Genomic DNA, 26,864 nt, shown 5'->3' with positions numbered 1-26,864 from the left:
TAAGTTTGACAAAAGACTAAGAAATGAGACTGGTGAAAAATTTCACAGCACATTAGAAAATAAGGGAAAGTATAATAGGTTGATTTAGTGGATCTTTAGTTTAAAATCTTTTTTTACTTTAGTATTATGTTTTGTTTTTGTCTTTGAAGTCACTTAATATGCATGCACTGGACAGAAATGGCATTCCTGTAGAATGTCCATATAGTGAAAGCAGATACCAGAAGTTCAGATACAGGTCTGTTGACCACCAAATGTAAACAACAAGACTGAATAAAATCAAAGACAGAGCCAGATTTGTGAATGTTTAATACAATAATACAGAAAACAGCTGTACAGTATACAGTGCACACTCTTACACTTTCTCTCACACAAACTCACACTCAAAATCTCATCCACACACAGAGTCAAAGAGCACACAATAACTATAGCACACATTGCATTAACAAACACAGTGCTCACAGAATCTAAAGAGCTTTGACTTTCGGCCATTTTGGCTCCGGCCTTTGACTCATTGTCCATTGCTATAGAAACTGGTGTTTCTCTTGTCACCATGTTGATTCTATGGCACTTTTCTTTATTCACAGCCAGGTGGAGCAACAGGGGCCCAGCACAGGAACAACAAGAGCTGCCTGAACTCTGGGCTCCTGTCGATTTAAAGGTAAATCTTATTTATTTACTCATGATCACACTTCCTTGGACTCAGTGTTCATTATCATTTTCCATCATCTCCACAATCTCTACAACGATGGAGAGTACAGTGTAATGCTATCCTATGGGTATATTGGCCCAGAATACGATAAGATGGCCTATGTTTTGTTTTTAAAAAAAAGGTCACATGTAAAGAAATTCACACCGATTTACTGCTGCTGCTCTGCTCTCTGTGCGTTCAAACTGCCACTGTGTTATGTTTGGATTTTTACTGCTATTAGCCATGGAAAAGGTAAAGCCAGCTGAATGGCAGTCATAGCTTTTTAGCTCCCGTATGTAACATTTTTCAAGTGAAACAGACTCTTCGGTCAGGGCTCAGATACAGATTTGGGATCAACCATTTATTACAATCAGTTGTAACACAGAACTGACTCTGATTTGATCCTACAGATGAGCTCTGATGTCTTTTTTGGAGATTGCAAAGTACTTGGTTAGGCTTAGCAGCCAGAAAATCCCTCATTAAATCTTTGTTAATCTTTAGTTACCAAGCCTCTTGCCTTGGAGCTAATCCTTTCTATTAGCTTTCTTATGTACAGCTCCCCCCTTCACCTTCTACCTAACCAGTAAACATTTAAAAAGATACTAATTAAATAAGCAAATTCAATATCAGCCTCATGTCAAAAGTGGAAAAGAAATAATAAATTACATGCCGTTTCCATGTAGTGTATTAATGGCATATTGTTTAATGTTAAACTAGAATTTGTTGAAATGTATACTGTCAAATGTGAAAGCAAGAACATGTGATATTTTAGATTATTCGAGTGTTGAGCAGCAGCTCATGACAGCTGTCAAACCATATTCTGTGATCTGTGAGATCTGTGAACTGCAGCAGAGCAGCAACTAGGTCACCTGCAGGTAATGTTCACTACATTGTGCACGCAAACATTAGTTATGCATATAATACAAAGTTTAATTTAATTTGTATTACTTTGAGGAGGCATGTTAGACAGCAGCAGAAAAAGTCAGGGCGGGGTTAATGAATATTATATCATAATATTCATCACGTTGTAATTGAGATTTGATAAGAAAATGAATTGAGTGATTCGGTTTCAATAAAATGCTCTTGAATCAAATACATCACTGATGGTGTAAACAAGCTGTGAATAACATCCACACTCTGTCCTTCTACACAAGGGCTATATGGTTTTTTGCTTAGCTACATTTAACACTAAGCTAATTAAGCTTGTGGTACGATTTCTATAACCAAACTGAGCTTGACAAAACATAAATAACTGACATTTGAGATTACATTTTTATACTGTGCATTTAAAAAGCATCGTGACTGACAACACTTCCTGTCTCTGTCGCATGTTAGTATTTAGGACAAATATTACAGTGTAACCAGGACTGCAAATATTCACTATATCCAGGTCTGTAGATGCCTCCTTTTATGTTACGTTAAAAGACTGCATACAGGAGACCTCCATTTGGTATATATTGCTAACTTGTTAGCACTGTAAATTGACCAATGCAAGTAGGTCCATGGATTTTTCCTTTGCAAATAAACTGAAAAATTTCATAACTTGTACATCACTTTCTACAATGTAACATTTGTAATGTCTTCTGTACAAAGTGCTGGGATATTTTACACACCTGGTAGTCTACAGCTTCTCTAATAGCCATCAGCTATGCTATCAGAATGCTAATATGCTGTCAGTGATAGTGGTAATATACATAAGTTTTGTTTGTGTAATGCTTAAGGTTTATGGCATTTATGGTTTATCTTAGTTTCGCTCTCTAACATTTGCTAATTAGCACTAAGCACAACTTGCAGAGGGGTACTGGGCATCAACCACCTGGCACACATTTTGGAAAGTTTCTCGGCCGATGCTAGTGCAAGACCAAAAGTTAGAGGTTCCAGTTTTCTGAATAACTGCTAACATTTTTGCCCCAAAAGCGTTCGTAATGGCCAGGTATGGTTTAGCCCCAAAAAATAGCCTAAGTCGTGCATGCCAGAAGAAATAATCCTGTATGGTATTAATAATCTCAGCATAGTCAATTATGCCAATATGCAATTGGCCCCATTTAGCTTGCTACTTAGGCGGTACGATAAACAACTGCTGCAACATCATCCAACATGTTTTTGTTTGACATCATGGGTAGAAGTGTGAGATAAAAAGGAGTAGGAACAAAGAACAGAGCAGCAATCACTTTTCACGCTCATATTATAAGTTTAAAACATCACACCTGTTGTTGTGCTCAGCTGCATTAACAAAACCTCGACAACTGCTTCTTAACAGCTCAGTTAATTATTATTCCTAACAGACATTCAGTCTCCCAACTCCCTGAATAGGGTTTTTAAGCCGCTCCACACTCTTTGGTTTTGACCTGCCTGCCTCTGTTTTTATTTAAATGATGACATCTATTTCACAGACAGCATTCCTCTGAATCTCTAATAAAATCACAACACATTTTCACCACTGTTAATGGGCCATGAAGCTGCTAAGAAGCTGTTATCTAATGAATCTTTTCACTCTGAATGTGATATTTTCATGGTCAGTTGTAAAAAAAAATCCCCAAAAAAACAAAGGTCTAGTGGCCCTTTTCAGTCACTGAAGGACCACTTAGTCAGCTGCTGTGTTTAAACAGAGAGTGTGAACTCTGCACGGCAACGCCCTGTTGCCAGGGTCGTCTGCCACAGTCAAATACAGTGGTACGTTTGGCAGAGGGCAGTCAGGCGTTTTCAGGCACTTCATCTTCCTCTTTCTCCTCCTCTGGGGCCTCCCCTGTAAAGGTTACCACAGCTAAAGGTGAGTTTGAGGGTTAAATGTCAGGAAGTTATGTTTGTTGTCAAGTTCATACCATTCAACATTTGGTCTGGTGACTTGTCATGAGATTCACCAGGAGGTGAGCAGTCAGAGTTCTGTGGCTGATCGGCAGCGGGTCCATCAGGAGTACGATGGCTGGTTGAGGCATGTGATTGGAGGTCCACACTTTCTTTTTCTTCTTGCGCCTTGCTGGCTAGCTCTGTTCACAATAGGCAAACACAGGAAAATACACAAATTTGCAACTGAAAAAAAAATTGTTCCATCAAATCTGGGGATCTTCTTCAAGCCTGGGCCCTTGATGGTTTGAGACTCTTAGCTGTTTCTAGGACTAGTGTTGGAGAAGTTTACACTCAGTTCAGTGTTTTTTGCATCTGATATTTGGTGGATATTTACATTAATGGCAAAGCTTGTGTGTAGATACATCACCACAACAACCTGACTGGCAAATGTTTCCAATATCAGAATCTATCTCAGAAGATGAGACACTTTCCCACTATATTACATTCCCAGTATATTAGATATGATATGTGGTGCTAAGCCAAAAATCACACCTAACTCAAATGTTGACTACCCAAAGGTAAACAGGTGGCACTTGCACAAAACTTTAGAAAAAGGTGGACAAATCTCAGTTCAACAATTTAACCTCTCACTGTATTGTGATCATGTCAACAAGGAAAAAATGACTTCGCAGTGGAAAAATATCGATTTTGTTGGGATATTTATCGGCAGCACCGTTATTAAATTTTTTTGTCTTACAAATTACAGCAGTCCACAGCTGAGTGTGTGAAACAAGCACAACAAGGCTAAAAGCACAAAGATGGTAGCTTATATTAAAATAAGGGTACAATTTTCTCAAGAGCATGTTTTATAAAAATGCAGACAAACATTTTCTCCAAAGAGTGTGAGATTATTATATTATCTGCCACGTTAGACCCCTAATTAAAGATTGTGAAATCATTATGTAGTTTTAGTTTGCATTATTCTCTTGACTTAGAAGAAGGTGATAACTATTACAGTTATTAAACTGATTTGTATTACATTAGACTGCTGATTTATTGTGAATGAATGATATTGTTTTATGATGCATTATACTGCTGAGGTATAAGAATTGTATGGAATAAAAGATTGTTGATTGAGCATTTATACACCGAGTATTGTCTTTCCTTCAGCCCAAAGATCAAAAGAATTGGGAGAATTGAACAATTGACATTTGTTACACTGAAAAACATCTCGTTTTTTGAGAAATCACTTATAGATTGTTGGAAGCTTTGTCTTATAATGTCCAAAAGTGCAAAACAAAATAATAACACTCCAAATAAAACAATTTTTTTCTAAATTTGGTTGTAGAAACTTTACCTCGAATGATTCTGAGTTTCTTGAATATTTGTTTGTGACTGTATGTGTACCGTGCACAGATAGTTCTTTCCATCTGTCCTTGTTGCTGGTAATGACACCAGAGAGGTGCAGCTTCAGTGCCAGCAGATCAATGGCTGTCAGGGAAAAGTCCATCTGTCCATCATCACTGTTCCCATGGCGAACACTACTGTGTCTCTGCACTGACTCCACGGTAACTGAACCGCTTCCTGTTAGACTGAAACAGAGAGAGAGGTGTAAAGCGATGAGAGGGACTGCCTTTTCCACCTTGGATGTATTAATGTATTAAGGAAAATTCCATATTGCATTGATTGAATAAAACCTGGTGAATGAGCAATACTTTTTTTCTACATGGCCAAAAACTTTATATTTCTATGAGAAAAACAATGTTACTTGATTTTGTGCAGTGATGACCTGCCCTCACACACCGATCAACATATGCTGTAGTCGAGGCATTTCCTGTGGACATTTAGCTGATTTAAGGTTGGGACTGTTACTGGTTCTTGTACCAACAAGTTATATTTTACCCTCTTTGCCCACTATGTGGTCTTGAAGAACACCAATTACTATTTGTGTCATGTATCTGTACATCGTGCTATGTACAGGTGTGCATCCATGTCCTGCATGCAACTCTCTCCATAGTTTCCTGTCAGTTCTCTGTACTAATAAAGATTGTATAATAAAGACAAAACAAAAAAAAACCCCAAATAAATCTTTTTTTTTTTTTAAGAAAAGAATAAGTAGTTGTACAATTGAGTGATTAGACTGGGTTTCACAGTTTCTGGTCTAAGACCAGCCTATTTTCAATGATTTTTCATCCAAAATCATCAAGTATGAATAAAAATGACTTTATGCAGTGTTGTAAAAACAATTACAAGTTTGTACAACCAGCTTCTGCAGCAGTAACTTACAGTAATAATTATCTGTATGACTTTATCAGTTTCTCACATTGCTGTTAATGTATTTGAGTCCACTATACTTTATAACATTGCTTTAGTTGACTGAGGTTTGTGGGCATCTGTTTATGCACAGTGCCACCACAGATTTCAATCGGGCTGAGGTCTGGACTTCCAAAGACTTGTTCTGATGTGGATTAAGAGTTTCAGCTGTTATCAAGTCTGTTGCTTTTCTTTTGTTGTGGTTATTCACTGAGGAATCGTTCATGTTAAAAACCTTGTGTCTAATACACATGTTGAATAAGTCACTGAACTTACAGCAGTAATAGCAGCAGTACCTGGATCTCCTGTTTCCAGTCTCTCTGGCCTTCCTGTCCTCCTCTATTAGAGGACCAATCACTTTCTCTGTCGTGTCAATCAGTACACTGAAGGTTGGCTCCACAATGAAGTCTATGAAACCTGAATCCCAAGAGAAATGTTAGGATAATAGAAGAAGAGAGAGCAAAATATATAACAAGCGCATCTGTTACGTGTCTGCAGGCTGCATGTTGTCTTTCCCTCTCCTTTTGTTTGCCACTCCCTTAGGTACGCAGACTGCAGGCTGATGTCTTTTTGTTAGAAACACTAGGTAAGTAGGTTGATGCCACCCATGTAATTTTGAGCTTGTTTTGAGTTGAGGTTTAGGGTCTTTCCCCCCTGTTTTTGTTTTTCTAGGATAATAGCTCAGCTAAGTTTTGGTTTTGCCTTTTTGGTGGTTTTTTTGGCACAACCTAACTGTCCCTTTCTCCCCCACATTTGTTGTTTGAATTTGGGTTACTTATTTTGTGAGAGCGCTGCCATTAAACTTTTTTTATAACACCTGTACCAGGTTTCCAGAGTCGTTGTGTCATCCTCTCCTGCCCTCGAGGAGACGTAACAGCATCATTACTAATAATAACTTAATACTGGTTCTTTTTCTTATAATAAATCACTACCAGATAGTAAACATGAGAATAAAGTTTCAACAGCTGTTTGCAAATCCAGCACAAGTTTATGAAGTCCTTTCTCATTGTGACTCTTACCTATCTGAGACTGGGCAATCATCGTAGCTTTACGGTCACAGAGAGGAGAAAAGGGGAGCCCAAGTTCAACCTCTTTATCTCCCTGGAAACAATGTAGAAAGTGGGACAATATAACACTGTGTCTTCAAGTACTCAAGTTAACTTTATGGGATTTGCATTCAGTTTCTGCTTGAGCCTTAAACAATAAAACACAATGGAGACATCCTCCTCATGGAAATAAGCTAAAATATCTTCATCATTACAACATGGGCAATAGAGTCTTTCAGTGTTTCAGAGTGCTTCAGTGATAACACAAAAATGTATTCTTACCGATACAAGTTGACTGGAATTCGTTGGGTGGACTCAAAAAAGTTAAGTGTTGTATAACAAAACAAACAGCTCTGCAGCACCCAGGTCATCACCTGTAACTGTTACAGAGCTCATACAGTTTCTAGTAATAATGTCAATTATGTCGGCTATGACAACTGAAAAAGATTTTATTAATTCTAAATGGCTAATTAGGCTAACGTTGCCTTTATTTGTTAATGCAGCAACAATTAGCTAATTTTTCTTTACTGGTTGATTTATTTTTAACATGGCACCGAATTAATTTTGCAGTAGGCATTACAAATGGTAAATGGTAAATGGCCTGTATTTGTATAGCGCTTTTCTAGTCCCTAAGGACCCCAAAGCGCTTTACACAACCTGTCATCCACCCATTCACACACACATTCACACACTGGTGATGGCAAGCTACATTGTAGCCACAGCCACCCTGGGGCGCACTGACAGAGGCGAGGGAAAGAGAAGGGTATCAGAATTCTGTGTTATTATATGGAGAAATCCTGTTTTAAAGAACCTTCTAAATTGTTGCTAAGCCATGATGGGAAATGGCAGTCAAGGGTTTACTAAAACACTTTTACAAAGTATACAACCAGTGACAGTGCCTGTGTTACACTGATTTTTAGTGTTTTATTGATTTACAGAGGATGATTCCTTGGCTTGATTTGATAGTTGATTTTAAAGTCCACGAGCATCCTCACAAATGAGAACCCTCACTGACAGATGTTTGTACCTGTCTAAAAAATTCCTCCATCAGACTGTGGGTCCAGCGGTAGTGCAGTGGCCATGCTTTGGCTGGATGGCTGATGTCTGCAGCATGAAGCATCAGAGACAAAACCTTCACTTTGTCTATACTGGAAAGGAAAAGGAAACAAAATCATTTCATTAATATCCATCAATCAAAAAGAAACTATATTACCTTGACTAAAAACTGAGCATCTACATTTTTGGACCTGTAGAAGATCAGCAAAAATGTCTTTTGAGAATGACTTGTGAAGGAAAGAAACTGCTCTGCTACAGCTTCCCATATGTTATGTGAACAGTGCTGTGCCTTTTTGTATTTTGATCATATTGTGCAGACTGTACAGTTCTGCCCGCTGCTGCAGCAACAAAAGCAGAACCAGCGTGTTGACAGGCTGATGACAGCGTCTTCCCCCAAAATCCATCCAAGCGTGAGCTGAGAATCACGACAGCTGCCAGCACCCCCTCCATACACACTCAGACACGCTTACACACAGAGACACACAGATACACATGGACACACCTCCGCAGGTCCAGCAGGACTGACAAACATAGAGGAGATACTGGACTCTGGTACTATTCCTGTGATAGCTCCTACAGGAACGCACAGGGCAATCTGGTCCAGCAGCCTGCAGGAGCTTATGTTGGGCCTTTTCACCACACTCCCACAGATGATCTGGTCGTCTCTGTCAGATAGACTAGCCTTGCACAGTCTGCCGGAAAATCTTTTATGAAACTGCAGAGGAATCTAATTTTACATGTTTGAGTGGGAAAAGTCATTTTTGTGTGAAGAATGAAAAGTATTTGTAGTTCAGAGTATCAGCGGGTTTAAAAATGGTAAATATTAGATTTTTAAGATGAAATTGAAGAAGTCTATTTACGTAAGAAAGACAGAAAGACATGTTTTCACTTAGAGAATTTTATTTACCTAAAAGGTTCTTAGAAGTCTTACAAAGTTCAGGGTTAAATTAGCCACAGGCTCAATATAAAACAATGTGGTGACCTGAGACAATGGAAAGCGAACGACAACTTCAAGAGACAACGGCCGAAACAACCATCAGTGTACAAGAAGTGGGCCTACTGGAGAAAAACCTTTTCTACACCTCTATAGTGAGCCACTAAAGTGACTACCAGTGAGAGTGAAAAATATTGTTGACTGACATACATCAGCCGGAGCATCTGCAGGCGACCAGCTGTCAGCTTCAAAGCAATGTGCAACAAGCCTTACTTAATCTTTCTAATCTCCAGCTCAGGGCATAAATCTGGTCACAAAAGGAAATCTGAGAAAAAGATGAGTTCTCTTATTCACTTTATCAGTCTACAGTCTCAGCTTGATAGTTTAGCAACATATTGAATACAACATGATGTTCATTTTGTAAATTATCAACTTCATCAGAGGGGAAAGGGGGATGAAGGAGAGTATGCCTTACTTCCCAGTGTGACTTCCCAGTGATTGACTGGTAATAGCTACTACACCATGTGTGCCCAGTATGTCTTGGTTACTATGCTCAGCTGGAGGTTTTAAGACAGGACCTCACTAACAAATGGGTGACATGATGGTGGCACCTGTTTGCTAACACAGGAACTAATTTCATGCCATCGACACAGCACCATCTTAAACATAATTAGCTGCTACATCTGTTGCAGTGTTAGCTTTCACAGCTGTAAGCCGACCGTTATCGTGCGCTTTCCTCCACCAAACCTAAGCCAACAAATAAGTGATATTTTTCACGGCACGATTTTATAACTAAAGGCTTTCAGGTTTATCGTTTCTTCCAATGACAGACTGCAGACATTCTAAAGTGATATGAGCCAACATTATCTGGAGTCACCAATATGTTGTACAAACTAACCAAAAACATTATCTATAATATCTTATCTGCTAGCAGGACCCTCTCCTGAATCAATTTTATTGGCAATCAAGGCCTCAATTTTGCATGTGGTAGATATTAAGGATCTGCAAATATCCTGTTTAATAATACAATAAATTGACTTTTTCCAGTTTGCCAGTTACACAACATTTGTGGCCACAGCAGGACATGACGTTATTTTCATGTGGTGGAAATAAACTGATAGAATGAATCCGTTTCTTTTTACTTTTCCATCTGAACTGGAAAAGTTTGGTCACAATGATACATTTATGCAAAATAATATATTTATTTATTAAATAAAGCTGTGGAAAATATGAAAAGTACACAAAGGCATGGATACATTATGTTTTGTTAACAAAACATAATGTATCATTGGCTATCACTGATCTAATGATAGCCAGTTACAAAGGTCAAAGGTCACTAATAATGGCTAGAGTTCTGACCTGTGTGTCTGTGTTAGGGCATTCCTCATGGTCTTGATCTGCTGGAAATGACAGGACATGTCTGTTGACATCACCATCTCTATCACCAGAGACCTCAGCTCCCTATGAAAAATAAATAAACAAACACATCCAGTAATCACCCATCAGTTCTCATCAAAGAGCCCACACCTCTGAAAGTTTGTCAACTTGACATTGTCGAGACGCTGTGGGAACTCAACTTCTTTTGGGTTCAAAAAACAAGTCAAGTAAATAATTAAAGTTTAGGATTAGGCATTGATTTTTGGTTAGGGTTGGGTAAACGGCTAGGGAAAGCATTATGTCAATGAGATGTCCCCACAAGGATATGAGTACACACAGTGTGTGCGTGTGTGTGTGTGTGCGTGTGTGTGTGTTCACATATATCATGCCAGGTTGGGGCACTAACCAGACTTCACACTAACACATGAGGACTGTGTCATCATGTGATGAAAACTCTGTTTCTGAAAACAATACTAGCTGTATAGAAAACACTTTAACCAAGGAAACATATTTAAAAAATTTTTTTTAAATATTTTTTTTACAGAATCTGCTGGGAATTCTGTAAATGTCATCAGAACAGTAAGTATTTTAAAATAGCCCTTTCTTTGTCTCTTAGAGAAGGAGTTCTGTACATCAACACAAAGGACACAAGGTGGAGTTTTGTATGTAGTTGTGATGTCAAAGCTCAGGGTAAGGGCATTTAGGTGCATTGAGATGGAAGCACAAACATCAAGAATTGGCAGTAAGGGCAAACCTCCAGTCATCTTTGTTCAGGTTGACCAGGATATTCATGTCTTCTTCAGCCATCAGCCTGTAGGCAGCGCTGACATGATAGTTCTCCAGCACTGACCTGTCATTGTACAGAATGGCCACTTCCGACCTGACAGACAGACACAACATCCAATCAGATATCTTCTGCAGTTTGTATACAGAAGCCGCAACATCAGCAGGTTTCCTGTTGTTCCCCTACTTAAGATTCACCACACTTGCTGAAATTTTTGAAAAAAAAGAAGGGTGGGGGGACTCCAGATGAATCCCACTGTGTTATTCCTAGCGCCTCCTTAAACCTGTCACCATGCTTTTGAATCAAGCATCTGGAACTCTGTTGGATGAATTCACAACTCACCCAGTGAACTGGCAGATTCCCATTGTTTTATTATGTAAGATAAAGATGTTTTTCATGAGTCTTTAAACACAGGCCTAATTCATATGTTATGTACTACGTGACAAACTTTATATTGTTAACTTTATATTGTGTTTAGTGTTAAATGTCAAATATCAATTACCTTAAGTTAATTATCTTGAGAAAAACTGTCCCTGTCAAATCAGATCCCCTGATAACCTACATGAAGTGTTACCATCTACATTACCTGGTGTGGATGTGGAAGTTGTTGGTGGTTCCTGTGTGTTCAAAGTCGTGAATTGCTGCGGCAAAAACCATTGCAAGAATTTCCAACTCGCTCAGCCAGTGCTGCACACACACACACACATCATTAGTTAGCTTCTATAGACAACTGTCTTTGCAAGCCATGTGCAGGCAAGCACAGTTGCACAACAAGATTGTGACAAAATGATATCCACATAGGTGTTTTTGAAAATCTACTTCTGTCTTTGTGTGGGCTAATTTAAGGTTTGGACATCAGCAACGTTTTGGAAAATGAGGACATGCTGCGTGGTCCTAGGAAAGACTGTTTGAGGATTCAGCTTTTAAGAATCTGGTTTATTTTAACAGCAGTGTAAAGGGATGCCAGAGGTTCCCCACAAAAAGATGTGCACGTGTGTGTGTGTTACCATCAGTCCAGTGTGTAGCATCAGAAAGTGGGCAGTCTGAGTGACATCAGCGGCATGAATAAGGTTGTGGTAGGGGTTCCTGTGTTTGCTGTAACCGTTCTCAAGCGCTTCAACAAACTGCACCAGAGCCTGCACAGGAATCTGAACACAAAACTGTAAGTTAGCACAAAGACTAAATGTACTTTCCCCAGTATTAAGTTCGCCCACCACCAGATTTGAACAAAATTAAACTGCGAGTACCCTGAACCTGTTGATGAGGTCATAGCGGGTCAGAAGGTCGTAGACTAGGAACTTGAGGGCGTGCTCTCCTGTGGCCTCGTGGAAGGCAAAGACATCAAAGGACCACTGATCCACCTCCTGAGAAATGCATCAACAAATACCATCTCACATGTAAGGTATGATTACAGCAGGGGGGTGTGACATAAAGCTGGTGAGACCTTAGTGAAATGAAGATTTCTGCCAGTAGAGGGCACTGTCCTGATAATGTTTGCTCAAACAGGAAGGATCTAAAACTCAGATTAATTATCACATTTACTTACACAATTACATTTAAAGCCTCTCATTGGGTCGTGCTTTGCATCATGCAAGAAGCGTGGACTAGAATAATTCAATTTTTTTCTAAGTTTGTAGACAAAAGGAAGTGCAGAGGAGGAAACATATATCATTAATGTACTAAATCTACATTGTCCTTCACCACAGTGTCTTGCCTTTCTCCGCTTCCTTCATTTATTGTTTATCTCCTCTTTTCCTTCTCTGCTTCATTTTTTTGTCTATATTTCATTTTCATGCCTTCCTTCCTAATAACCTCTTACTATCCAAAGCACTTCTGTTTCCTGCTTTCAGTCACTGTTTTTGGTTTTTCCACCCTTCTTTTCTTTATCTTACTTTCTTTTTTCCCTGGTAAGCTATCCAGGCTGTACCTCGCCTTTTGTCCTTTGACAGCTAGGACATAGACTCCAACACCCTCCCCCAATCCTGACTTGGACAAGGGTTTAAAAAGGCTGGTTGGCTGGCTGGTTGGCTAGCTGGCGGGATGGATGGATGTTTTATTAGCTCCTTTTATTTCCGCCTTCCCTTTACAGCTTTACCTTTTTCTTGTGCTTACCCTCATACTCTTCCCAAATCCCACTTTTTCTTCTCTTCCAAATGTCCTCTCTTATCTCCTTTCATTGCTATATCTTTACTTCATTCCTTTCCTCCCAACCAGGTCCTCACTTCCTTCTCTGTCTCCTTTATCATTACCCCTCTCAGTCTCTCTCTAGCGTCTCCTTTCCTTTTTGCAATTCGTATTTCTTTCCTACTTCCTGTTCTTCCTCTTGTTTTCCTCTCACTTTCTTCCCCTTTTTGTCTATTTCTTATTTCCCATTCCCAAGTCCTCCCTGACTCATTCACTCATTCATTCCTCTTTTCTTTTCACATTGCCTCCTTTCCATTTCAACTACCTTACTTTTTTACCCTCCTTGTCATTCTCACGTTCCTCTTTTCATCATCCTGGATTGCTTTTCCCTGCGTTTCCTACCTTCTTACACACTTTCTTACCTCTCCCAGTCTTTTTGTCATTCTTTATTTTGTTTCATTTTTTGTTTTTCTCTCCCTTCATTTCCTTTTAAGGCTCTGAACTCAGAACTCTTACTGAAAAGGTTTTGTTTTTTTTCAATTGCTAATCAAACGCAGGTTTAATACAATAAAATGTCACCTGCTGCCAGTGGGAACGCAGCAGTAATTTTTACCTTCAGAGCTGTCAAAGCTGTGGGAGGATAGGTCAGACCAGCCATGTTGGACGTCCGTCTGTACATCCTGTTGTCACACACACAGATAAAAATATCACGCACTAATTTCACACATTGATACAGGCAGTGGCATGCATATAAACACTCCCCGCACAGACCCCCTCCAGCCACCCTCCTCCACAGTTTGTGACCAGGATGGATTGTTTGTTGTCATGGTAACCGTATTCTAAACACACACACAGACACACAATGAGCGCTGCTTCGGTGCAGCAGATATTTTTTGATTTCATGCGTCATTAAGCTGCAGCAGATGAACTGATACCGTTCTATCACTGCGAGTCATTTACAATATAATAATAGTGGACTTCACAGTTTCCCTATATGATCTCCATCCCCAGCTCTCTTGCAGGCTAACATTGTTACACTTCATGTTGGACCCTTTAATCACATCTGCGGTGGAGTCAGCCGGATGTTCTGCCGTTTATTTTGAAGAAAATCTGTGACTGTTCTCTGTTCTGTCTGCAGGTGTTCCAGATTTCTGCTGCAGATAAAAATAACTGAAATGACTAAACATCTGAAAGTGTTCTTTTGAAACAATCATTTGACAGAATTCTGCGATGCCTCACTGCTTTTCTGCACATGTATAACAAGTTTTAAGATAAATTAACATATAGAGCACTAGGCTCAGAGGTTAAGAGAAACCTCTGCATGTCAGTGAAGTGGCAGGGAATACATTTATGACGTTACTGTAAAGATAAGATACAGTTACATTAAAAAGTATACTTTTCATGTTGTTTATGGCTCTTCAACATCATATAAAAACAATTCACATATCCAAGAAAACTCTTTTGCAGGTGCTGGACTATGGAAGAAAAATGTCAATAGCAATAAAAGGCTAAAGTCTGCACAGCACTGTTTTCTCAGCAGTCCTTTATCAATAAAGGTCTGTCATGGTAAGCTTGGGTTCCTGTTTTTAGTTGATTTAAGGGCTGAAAAATGAAGTAAATTCAACGTGTCATAAACTGCAGATCTTCTAAATAACCAAAAGTGAGTCAATCCTCATAGGCTCACATGTTTAGCTGTAATTGCAAGCACTCTGAAACCCTGCACTGTAACCTATGGCATAACTTGGCATGCACCTCCCTAGAAATGTAACTAAATATTGTGATTGGCCTGTTCAAATTCCTAATGCGCATTTCCTGCTACTTTTTCACAGAAGTTTGTTAATTTATCAGTGACAGAATAAAAATCATTGACTAAATATTGTCATGATCTGAGTGATGTCTGGTGTTTTTCTGTTTGGGTCCTGTGTTCTCCTGTGTCCACCTATGTGCCCTGATTGCTCACCTCCTTCTCTCATCTTCAATCTAACATCTATGGAAAGAGATGTTAGGGATTATGTAGCCAACTGTTCCATCTCTGCACGCAGTCAGAGTAACTCCCAGCAACCCTCAGGTTTACTCAAACCGCTAGTTACACCTCACAGGTCCAAGTTACTTTGGACTTCATTACCAGGCTACCCATCTCCTCTCCATAATAGGCCGGTTCTCAAAGTTCGCTCATTTTGTTGCTCTTCAGAAATTACCCACTGCTACCAAAACCACCCAACTGCTCATTGATCATGTTTCAGGCTCCATGGCATTCCGCTGAAGATCGTTTTGGACAGGGGTCCTCAGTTCACCTCCCAGGTCTGGAAGATCTTCACTGCAGTGGGAGCCAACATCAGCCTCAGTTCCAGGTTTCACCTGCGGACCGACGGCCTGACCAAGAGGCTCAATCAAGAGTTGGAATTGGCTCCGTTTTGTTATGACACAAAACTCAGCCATCTGGTCCTCAGAGTTCCCATGAGTAGAGTACAGAACAACTCACTCACCTTATCTGCTACTGTCTCTCACCTTTCAACGTATCCTTAGGTTACCACCTGCCTGTCTGTAGAAGCAGATCTGTTCTTTCCATCTAGCACCACCTGCAGATAGCGCATTTAGGCCCAGAGGCCGTACTCCGAACAGTCGATCAGCACTGCCACTATGCAGATTGCCTCCAAACACCCACTCTCAGATATGAACTAGGACAAAAGGTTTGATTAGCCACTAAAGATATTCATCTTAAGGCCATCTCTCTTGCAAGCTCGCTCCCTGTTTTATTGGATGATATGAGATCGAGATTGTCATCAGCCTTTCAGTGGTTAAACTCAAGCTTCAAGCATCCATGCACATCCATCCCACATTCCACATCTCCCAGGTCATGCCCGTCAACTACAGTCCATTGTGGCTCTTGTTCTCCTGCCAAGTCTCTGATTAAACTTACCCGCAGTGCAATCTCCTAGGGGTAGGCAACTCCAGGCCTCGAGGGCCGGTGTCCTGCAGGTTTTAGATGTGTCCTTGATGCAACACAGCTGATTTAAATGGCTAAATGACCTCCTCAACATGTCTTGAAGTTCTCCTGGTAATGAACTAATCATTTGATTAAGTTAACCCGGGTGATATCTAAAACCTGCAGGACACCGGCACTCGAGGCCTGAAGTTGCCTACCCCTGCCCTAGACGCTGGCTCATGGTAAAATCCACCAAGTCCTCTTGCAAACTCTTTCCCCAGAAATGCAACTACTCACTGTTCTCAATTGCCTGACCTCCTGCTCACATCATAAACTTGTCTTGTAAAGTATGTGCACACCAATGTGCTGCGCTTTTGTGAAAAATTCATTCTACAGACTTGGAACTACAAGCACACTTGTTGCCAAATAATGATCTGAATGGTCAGATCTGTCAATGCTGGCTGTGTGGCAGGCAGGAGTAGGACCTAAACGCAGGACTCAAACACAAAGGGATAACTAGAAGAGGCAGCTTTTATGTGTTGTATCAAAATACTCAGATACTAAATTCACAAAAACAAAACCTAACGCTGGAAAATGAAAACACGAAACTGGAAGAAAACTCGAGGAAGTGATGGACACGAGGAGCCCAGGAGAACACACAGCAACATGGACAACACAACAACAAGTAGAGGAAGACAGGGGACTTAAATGCACAAAGACTAATGAGGTGCTAGGAAACAGGAGGAAACACGGCTGGTAGTAATCAGGCACAATGAGACAGGGAGAAGGGAAACTGAACTCACTGAACACAGGACGAGAGACTGTCAAAATAAAACAGGAAAGACACTGAGACACAGACTAAGAGACAAGGGCTTGACACTGGGACCAGGGGAGAAACAGAAGCAGAGAACAAGACGGAATGAGGACACAGAGAGGATGAGAGACATGACGGACTGGGGAGAACACAGACAAGACCAAGATGACCACAGCATGAAAGGGAGGAGACTAAATGAACACAAATCTAAGAACTAGAAATAGAAATGACAAAACTAGGAAGATATGTAATATTTGAATGTAATATGTCCAAATGTTACACACTGAAAGTGTTAAATTTTGAGGAAGAAAACAAAGAAAGAAAGATTCTGGGTTCATCCAAGTCTCACAAGAAGGCAGCAAGAGGGAGAATTTAATGGTTTGATCCAGGATTTGAAGCTGTATCACCACCGCATTCACACATATTTCAGGATGTGAGTGGGGAAGTTTTAACTCTTGTTGGCAGAGTTGGAAACAACTTCTGAGGAGGCAGAGAAATCATTTCAGAGAGCCGACTGGCCAGAGTAGTGTCTAGCTGTGTGTCTGGGGTTAGTATTATTTTACTATTACCATATAATTGCACCTGTGCCTACTTTGAGCGACGAGCACACTTGTTACCACATACAGTGGTCTGATTGGGTCAGATCTGTTATTTTGGAGCTGAGAAATAGCAAGAATCAAGCTTGGTTTGAAAAAATAAATGCTAAAATACTCTATATTCAGTGAAATGATACGGTGAGTGTGAAAGGTTGCAGTAAGTACAGGTGAGTACAAAAAATATTTTCATGCACAAAATATTTGTGCAAAAGTACAAAAGTCTTTAGAGTCAAACAGCAGGATAAATTGTCATTTGACTGTTTTATCTTCCTTTACCACCTTACTGTTTTTCTTCTCAGATTGCTCTTTCCCTGCCTTTGTTACCTGTGTACTTTTCTACAGCCTTTTTTCAATTTTTCTTTTGTTTTTGTTTTTTTCTCAATTTCTGTTTAAGGTTCTGAGCTGTGAAAAAGATGAGCTCTGACTGAAAAGGTTTTTATTTGTTTTAACTTCTGATCAAATGTCGGTTTAATACAATAAAATGTCACCTCCTGCCAGCGAGACAGCCGCAATCGTTTCTACCTTCAGGGTCAGAATATTCCAGAAAGCTCTCTCCAAGTGCTGGACTACAAAAGAAAAATGTCAATAGCAAGAGAAAGGCAAAGTGTGCACAGTTCTGTGCTCCTACAATTATTAATAATTACCTGTCATGGTAAGCTGTTTTTAGTTCATTTAGCTCTATGGATAGTTTCCGCCTGCACAATATTATGGTCCCCATTAGAGTCACACAGCAGGATAAAATGGGGTATGCTTTACTGTGTGATTGACGAGTTGCTGCAGTATGAGGGTGAGTGTAGAATTCCTCAGTTTCTAAGTCAGACCCAACTTTTATGAAATGTAATCATATGAATCCCTCAACATTGAATCTGGTCCACATGTACCTGCAAGAGCATTCACAAGGTCCAGCTGTGGAACTGGATTTGAGTCACAGTCAGTGCTGGAACTCATCCCCTGGTGTTCAGGACCTATAAACCAAACTAGGAAAGCCACTTCACTTTGGAGCTGGCTTTGTGTGCAAAAAGATGATCAGGTTCTAGCGAGGGGCGAGTGCAATTAGAAGATCAGTATTGTCTACAGTGTGGTTGTATGTTGAAGTCTTAACCCTCTCGAGGCAGGCATTGCTGATTTGCAACAATTAAAAACTAACAACCTGATTACCCCACATACATATTTTATGAGGTTTTTTTTACTCAAAAGTACCACTGCAGGACTGCAGAAAAAGTTTAATTTGAGCCTGAGAGGGTTAAGAGTAAAGTAAGGTCATTTTAAAAAACAAGCAAACACACAAAAACACCCAAAGTGGAGAGTATAGTTATCGGAAGTTCATTTGTGGAGTGTGGCATACTGTTCATCGTAATTATTTTTCTGGAAATCAGGGAGAAGGTAAGGGTGGACTGATGGGTCAACCAAACGTGAAAGCCTGAGTCCCTTGCACTTCACGTTGCTAATGGTGAGTTTTAATGGCAGCATTGACATTCCAGACTCTTTTCACATTGCTAGTCTCTTCCTGAGTAAGTATAAAACTTATAGTTATTTACAATTCAACATTCATTTTTGACTCTGAATTGACTCACTCCTCCCCTGTGACCCTAAATTGGATAAGTGGATGAAAACCGATGAATGAATGGGTGGATTGTGGGTTGTTATGCTTACATAAAACTCGAATATCAGTTGAGAAGTTGCAGCAAATTATTAATATTGTAAAGGTTTGTGAATTGTCCTGCAGGACTCAGTTCATGTTCATAATATGTTTTTTGTTTGTTTGTTTTTTGTAACAGTCTTATTATATAAGGAGATAATGGGCGATGTCAAAGTTACTTCATTATTTTCTAGGTCAGAGCACCTGGGAGGACATAAAGGAAGAAAGTGAGTCAGTATATAAATTCGTTCCAAGCTCTTCAGCCATTTTAATCCTTGAATAGGTCTGTTAACAGCTAATGGAGTGTGAAGCAGAGGTACTTAAAGTTTTCTGCAGTTTTATACACACTGAACAATGATTTAAAATGAGATTTACAAAGCTTAACTAATGCCTGCTATGTTTAATGGCCATTAGCAGCAGTTAGAGTGAGAATCTCATTGCTGGTGCAGTTGCGAAGACACTTTCTCTATTCATGAGCATTTATTTTGAATTCACAAAACCTGAATGCAGGCTTTTGGAGAAATTATGGGACTGAAACAATTTGTGAATTTCTTTTCTTCACACTCCGTGCAGTATTTCTAGCATGCTTATTAGTGAATACAAGCTTTCTGTTTAGCTGATCAGAGCAACATTTACCTCTCTACAAATATCCCAGCCTGCACTGCATGAACAATGCTCCTGAATCTTGGCTTCTCTTCAGGGCGACGCTTGGCCACACCCATCTTCCTGCTGAAGGTGCACGCCAGCCAGTCACGCACCTCGCTTGGCACCGACTCTGCCTGCAAGTCACTGAGCTCATCTTCAGTGTCCAGCAGGCGCCTGCAGAGAGAAACAGTCACATTTTTGGCAACTGCTGATAAAGCTTTATTTTCTATACAGCCATTCATTCAACAGCCTGCTCAGGCTCACCTGGTCTCATCAGTGTAAACAGCATCCAGCATGGCAGCTGCAAGCTCCAAGTGCCTCCGGAGTTCCTGCAGGTCCACCATACCACGGTCCATCTGCTCCAAGACCGCCTTCAGCCTGACAGCACAAACAAATATACAGTGCATTATACTAATTGAGCAAACAGTAGAAGAACAAGTAAATGATGCAAAGTTATTCAGAAGTTGGACGCCCAGTGTTAAAGGGCTAGGTAACATTTAAAATCCTGTCAGGACCACTTTATTTGAAAGGAGATTGTTGTCTATATCTGCAGTAACTCATATTTGTCTGTACAGTTCTGTTCTGTATGTCCATGTGCATACACTGAAAGCTAAGAGGTAAAAAGAATGCAACAAAGGCCCCTAACACAGCAGAGCAGGCATCGGTTAGAAAACATATGGCATTAATTAACGGCATGTAACGCTTTAGCTGGAGGGAATCTGGGTTGCGAAGCAGCTTGCAGAGGCAGCAGTATCTGTATGGAAGGTGAAGCATCTTAAATATTAGTGAGTAGAATAAATTGAAGAATGTCAGCCTGGGCATCAGCTGATCTGATGGAACTGCAGGCTGAGCTTTACTGTCCAGCCTGACAGAACTAATGTTATGCTCAATTTTCTGTTAGATGCAGTTTAGTCACAAACACAATAAGCACTTTTAATTCGGTTATATGGCATTGATTTTATACTTTAATATAGTCAGGTATCTTCTTTTTCTTCATGGCTGCTGTGGATATCATTCCTCATATTTACAGCATATTTACATTTCTAAACATTCCGGAACTTTGGCGCATTCCGGAATTCCGAACATTCCGGAACTTTGGCGCATTCCGGAATTCCGAACATTCCGGAACTTTGGCGTATTCCAGAATTCCGAACATTCCGGAACCATGGCGCATTCCAGAATTCCGAACATTCCGGAACTTTTGCGCATTCTGGAATTCCGAACATTCCGGAATTCTGAACATTCCGGAACTTTGGCGCATTCCGGAATTCCGAACATTCCGGAACTTTGGCGCATTCCGGAATTCCGAGCATTCCGGAACTTTGGCGCATGCCGGAATTCTGAACATTCCGAAACCATGGTGCATTCTGGAATTGATTGATTGATTGGTAATTTATTTCAAAATGTGAACAATATACAAGTACATTTAGAAAAGAAATGAGAGAAAAAAAAATATACTATACAAATTACATACAAAAAAACATTCTGATTAATTTACATGTTGAAAGGGAGTGGGAAGAAGTATACACTTATTTAATCCCACCCCTGTCCCATAAATTATCAGTGAATATTTAGTCAGCTTCCTTACTGATATAATTTGTAATAAAAATAGTGAACAGATTTCTGATATACTATATACTATAATATCACATCACGAATTTTTTGTTTGTTTGTTTTTAAATAGAGACATTCACTTAATTTAAATATTTTCCTTTTCTTTATAGATCGAGAAGATCGTATTTTTATAACTCTTTTTGAACAGTTTTATGTTTGGACATTGCTTTAATTCCGAACATTCCGGAACTTTGGCGCATTCCGGAATTCCGAACATTCTGGAATTCTGAACATTCCGGAACTATGTAGTTTGTGCTGCAGAACTGTCAAAGTACTCTTGCCTCTTTTCAAGTATTTTTGCTTTTTTGTTTCTCTCAGTGTCAACTTGAGTTATTTTTATCACTGTGGAGCTAAATTTATCAGCTAGGAGGTAGCTTTCGGTATGTCTGTTCTCAGCTGAAATCAGAAATTATGTGTCATCATGACTCTTTTTTTTTTTTTTAATTACCCGATCATTCAGGCCTAGTTCCAAAGTGTCTCAGTGAAAGGTGTGGTACTTCTCTTTGTTCAGGGTGCAGATGTCCAGCTGCAATTACCATGTTTCTCTATATGTTTGATTCTGGAATTGTTTCCCCTTCTCCTCCCTGAGTCTGGTTCTACTAGTGATTTCTTATTATCAGGATGTCCTGAAAACTCCCTGAAAAGAACTTAAGTTAATCCAAAATGCTGCAGCAAGAGTACTGACAGGGACTAGAAAGAGAGAGCAGATTTCTTCTATATTGGCTTCTCTTCATAGGCTCCCTATTAAATCCAGAATCAAATTGAAAATCCTGTTCAAGGTCTTAAATAATCAGGCCCCATCTTATCTTAATGACCTTATAGTACCATATCACCCCATTACAGCACTTCACTCTCGCACTGCAGGCCTACTTGTTGTTCCTAGAGTATTTATAAGTAGTATGCAAGGCAGAGCCTCTAGCTTTCAGGCCCCTCTTTTGTGGAAACAGCTTGGGAGTTTGGATTCAGGAGACAGACACTATCTCTACTTTTAAGATTTGGTTTAAAAAAAAGTTGATATGTCCTTTTTGATAAAGTTTATAGTTATTGTTGGACCAGGTGACCCTAAATCCTCCCTTAGTTATGCTACAATAAGTTTAGGCTGCTGAGGGATTCCTGTGAAGCACTGAGCGTTTCTTCTTCAGAATCAGAATCAGAATACTTTATTAATCTTAGATGACGGCTGTGTGCGGACAGGGATAGGACCCAAGATGCAGACTCCAGAGACAAATTTAAACCAAAACAGCTTTAATGCTGAACGCAAACATAACATAACATAACTTGGAAAAACTCAAAATAAACTAACACTGGTGGACTGGCAAAACACAGCAAAATAAACGGTAGATCGCGACATGGACACAGAGAAACACTCCAGCAGAGACAGGAGGCTGAACTGGCCCCTCGGATCCTCCAGCAGGAAGAGACGGCTGAAGCGGTTCCTCGGACCCTCCAGCGGAGACAGGTGGCTGAACGGGCCCCTCAAACCCTCCAGCGGAGACAGGTGGCTGAACGAACGGGCCCCTCAGACCCTCCAGCGGAGACAGGTGGCTGAACGAACGGGCCCCTCAGACCCTCCAGCGGAGACAGGTGGCTGAACGAACGGGCCCCTCAGACCCTCCAGCGGAGACAGGTGGCTGAACGGGCCCCTCGGACCCTCCAGCGGAGACAGGTGGCTGAACGGGCCCCTCGGACCCTCCAGCGGAGACAGGTGGCTGAACTGGCCCCTCGGATTCTCCAGCAGGAAGAGACGGCTGAAGCGGTTCCTCGGACCCTCCAGCGGAGACGGGAGGCTGAATGGGCCCCTCGGACCCTCCAGCGGAGACAGGGGGCAGAACGGGCCCCTCGGAGAGAGCAAGGTCACCAGCCTTGACTTGCTCTCTCCAGGCAGTAATGGTGTCGTCCAACTTAGTGTCCTTAGCAAACTGAAACAGCTGAGGGTTATGGCGAATGATGGCATCCACTGCATTCAGCCCAACTGCCATAGTCCGTAGATCCCGTGACTGGGCAATGCGGTCGAGCAGACTCACCATCCGCCTCATCTCGCCGTTGAACTCCGAGGAAAAGGAGTCTGCAGGGTCCATGTTCTGGTCGCGATCTTCTGTTAGATGACGGCTGTGTGCGGACAGGGATAGGACCCAAGATGCAGACTCCAGAGACAAATTTAAACCAAAACAGCTTTAATGCTGAACGCAAACATAACATAACTGGGAAAAACTCAAAATAAACTAACACCAGTGGACTGGCAAAACACACAGCAAAATAAACGGTAGATCGCGACATGGACACAGAGAAACACAGGGCTTAAATACACAGAGGGAGCAATCAGGGAATGAGTAACAGGAGGGAAAAACAGCTGGGGCAAATCAGGCCTAACGAGACCAGGGGAAGCAAAACCAGACACATTAACATCAGACATAGACTTCCAAAGTAAAACCGGAAACATAAGACAGACTCACAGGCAAGCACTAAAACAAAGGGAACAGAGACGTGGGACCAGGGCAGACACAGACACTGACTGGACGTGGAAATACAGCAGACAGGGAAGACAGCAACAAAGGAACACAGACAGAAAACCAAAACACAAACTCTAACCAAACCCCACCCAGAGGACCTTAACTTAAGAAAAACCCGTAAAGCAAAGCTAGAATATAAAGAAATAACAAAATCAAATAACCAAAAACACAAAACACTGGGTCACCGACCCAGGAACCCTAACCGTACCCCCCCCCCTAAAGGGCTGGCTTCCAGACAGCCCAAACCAGAACACCAAAAAACAAAAAACAACCCAACCAGGGCGGGCGGTGGGGGAAACAGGACGGAGGGCACGAAACAAATGAAACACATCAAACCAGAAACCAAAACACAGGAAACAAAGTCCAAAACAACAGCACAAAGGCCCAGGAATAGTTCAAAAACAAACAAACAAACAAAAGAGCCCATGAAAGGCGCAGAGGCCCAGGTCAGGAGGCCGGCCGGGCGGGAGGCACTGGCGGCGACGTAGTTCAGGGGGCCGTCTATGACGGCGACGTAGGTCAAGGAGCCGGCCATGACGGCAACGACATTCAGTCATCGGCCGGACAGGACGGACAGGACGTGCAGGACGAGCAGGCCGGACAGGACGAGCAGGCCAGACTGGACGAGCAGGACGTGTAGGACGAGCAGGACCAGACGGCATGGGGACCCCAGGCGCAGACGAAGCTGAACACTCAGAGGCCGGACCGGGTGGAGCTGCTGAGGCTGGACCGGGCGGAGCTACAGAGGCTGGACCGGGCGGAGCTGCAGAGGCTGGGGCCGGACCGGGCGGAGCTGCAGACTCGGAGGCCGGTGGTGGCTGAACGGCCTCGCCAGAACCATCAGCAGACACTGGGACGTGCTGGCTGGGTCCTCCCGGACCCCCAGCTGACGAGGCAAGTGGCTGAACGGGCCCCTCGGACCCTCCAGCGGAGACGGGTGGCTGAACGGGCCCCTCGGATCCTCCAGCAGGAAGAGACGGCTGAAGCGGTTCCTCGGACCCTCCAGCGGAGACAGGTGGCTGAACGGGCCCCTCGGACCCTCCAGCGGAGACAGGAGGCTGAACTGGCCCCTCGGATTCTCCAGCAGGAAGAGACGGCTGAAGCGGTTCCTCGGACCCTCCAGCGGAGACAGGTGGCTGAACGGGCCCCTCGGACCCTCCAGCAGAGACAGGAGGCTGAACTGGCCCCTCGGATCCTCCAGCAGGAAGAGACGGCTGAAGCGGTTCCTCGGACCCCTCCAGCGGAGACAGGTGGCTGAACGGGCCCCTCGGACCCTCCAGCGGAGACAGGTGGCTGAACGAACGGGCCCCTCAGACCCTCCAGCGGAGACAGGTGGCTGAACGAACGGGCCCCTCAGACCCTCCAGCAGAGACAGGAGGCTGAACTGGCCCCTCGGATCCTCCAGCAGGAAGAGACGGCTGAAGCGGTTCCTCGGACCCTCCAGCGGAGACAGGTGGCTGAACGGGCCCCTCAAACCCTCCAGCGGAGACAGGTGGCTGAACGAACGGGCCCCTCAGACCCTCCAGCGGAGACAGGTGGCTGAACGAACGGGCCCCTCAGACCCTCCAGCAGAGACAGGAGGCTGAACTGGCCCCTCGGATCCTCCAGCAGGAAGAGACGGCTGAAGCGGTTCCTCGGACCCTCCAGCGGAGACAGGTGGCTGAACGGGCCCCTCAAACCCTCCAGCGGAGACAGGTGGCTGAACGAACGGGCCCCTCAGACCCTCCAGCGGAGACAGGTGGCTGAACGGGCCCCTCAGACCCTCCAGCGGAGACAGGTGGCTGAACGGGCCCCTCGGACCCTCCAGCGGAGACAGGTGGCTGAACGGGCCCCTCGGACCCTCCAGCGGAGACAGGTGGCTGAACTGGCCCCTCGGATTCTCCAGCAGGAAGAGACGGCTGAAGCGGTTCCTCGGACCCTCCAGCGGAGACGGGAGGCTGAATGGGCCCCTCGGACCCTCCAGCGGAGACAGGGGGCAGAACGGGCCCCTCGGAGAGAGCAAGCTCACCAGCCTTGACTTGCTCTCTCCAGGCAGTAATGGTGTCGTCCAACTTAGTGTCCTTAGCAAACTGAAACAGCTGAGGGTTATGGCGAATGATGGCATCCACTGCATTCAGCCCAACTGCCATAGTCCGTAGATCCCGTGACTGGGCAATGCGGTCGAGCAGACTCACCATCCGCCTCATCTCGCCGTTGAACTCCGAGGAAAAGGAGTCTGCAGGGTCCATGTTCTGGTCGCGATCTTCTGTTAGATGACGGCTGTGTGCGGACAGGGATAGGACCCAAGATGCAGACTCCAGAGACAAATTTAAACCAAAACAGCTTTAATGCTGAACGCAAACATAACATAACTGGGAAAAACTCAAAATAAACTAACACCAGTGGACTGGCAAAACACACAGCAAAATAAACGGTAGATCGCGACATGGACACAGAGAAACACAGGGCTTAAATACACAGAGGGAGCAATCAGGGAATGAGTAACAGGAGGGAAAAACAGCTGGGGCAAATCAGGCCTAACGAGACCAGGGGAAGCAAAACCAGACACATTAACATCAGACATAGACTTCCAAAGTAAAACCGGAAACATAAGACAGACTCACAGGCAAGCACTAAAACAAAGGGAACAGAGACGTGGGACCAGGGCAGACACAGACACTGACTGGACGTGGAAATACAGCAGACAGGGAAGACAGCAACAAAGGAACACAGACAGAAAACCAAAACACTAAAACTCTAACCAAACCCCACCCAGAGGACCTTAACTTAAGAAAAACCCGTAAAGCAAAGCTAGAATATAAAGAAATAACAAAATCAAATAACCAAAAACACAAAACACTGGGTCACCGACCCAGAAACCCTAACAATTAATCCCGAAGGAAATTATAGGTTACAGCAGGCAGCACACTTACAAAGTGCTTCCTTCACCTTTTTCACTCACCATGTGTTTTATATATGAAGGGCCAGGAGTGACACTAGTCTGTATTTGATTATCAGTTAGTATTAATCTC

The 26,864-nt window shown here is 42.5% G+C and overlaps 1 protein-coding gene across 1 annotated transcript in view; it reads right to left on the bottom strand.

Moving 5' to 3' along the window:
• Positions 1-289: 289 nt before the first annotated feature.
• LOC113007690 (phosphodiesterase 1A, calmodulin-dependent) overlaps positions 290-26,864 on the bottom strand; it is a 46,792-nt gene continuing 20,217 nt past the window's right edge. The window contains exons 3-16 of the mRNA XM_026144513.1: positions 19,994-20,107; positions 19,721-19,903; positions 13,723-13,789; positions 12,233-12,349; positions 11,993-12,133; positions 11,572-11,672; positions 10,956-11,081; positions 10,184-10,285; positions 7,862-7,982; positions 6,808-6,889; positions 6,085-6,205; positions 4,883-5,067; positions 3,511-3,675; positions 290-3,434 (exon numbers count right to left, since the gene is read on the bottom strand). Of these exons, the coding sequence (XP_026000298.1) occupies positions 3,382-3,434; positions 3,511-3,675; positions 4,883-5,067; positions 6,085-6,205; positions 6,808-6,889; positions 7,862-7,982; positions 10,184-10,285; positions 10,956-11,081; positions 11,572-11,672; positions 11,993-12,133; positions 12,233-12,349; positions 13,723-13,789; positions 19,721-19,903; positions 19,994-20,107 (1,678 nt within the window). The 3' untranslated portion in view covers positions 290-3,381. The remainder of the gene's footprint in view (positions 3,435-3,510; positions 3,676-4,882; positions 5,068-6,084; positions 6,206-6,807; positions 6,890-7,861; positions 7,983-10,183; positions 10,286-10,955; positions 11,082-11,571; positions 11,673-11,992; positions 12,134-12,232; positions 12,350-13,722; positions 13,790-19,720; positions 19,904-19,993; positions 20,108-26,864) is intronic.

The sequence above is a fragment of the Astatotilapia calliptera genome, chromosome 16 (assembly GCF_900246225.1).
Source record: "Astatotilapia calliptera chromosome 16, fAstCal1.2, whole genome shotgun sequence".
NCBI classification, from domain to species: domain Eukaryota; kingdom Metazoa; phylum Chordata; class Actinopteri; order Cichliformes; family Cichlidae; genus Astatotilapia; species Astatotilapia calliptera.
The sequence above is the reverse complement of the archived record's forward strand: the minus strand, read 5'-3'. Positions and strand labels throughout refer to the sequence as shown.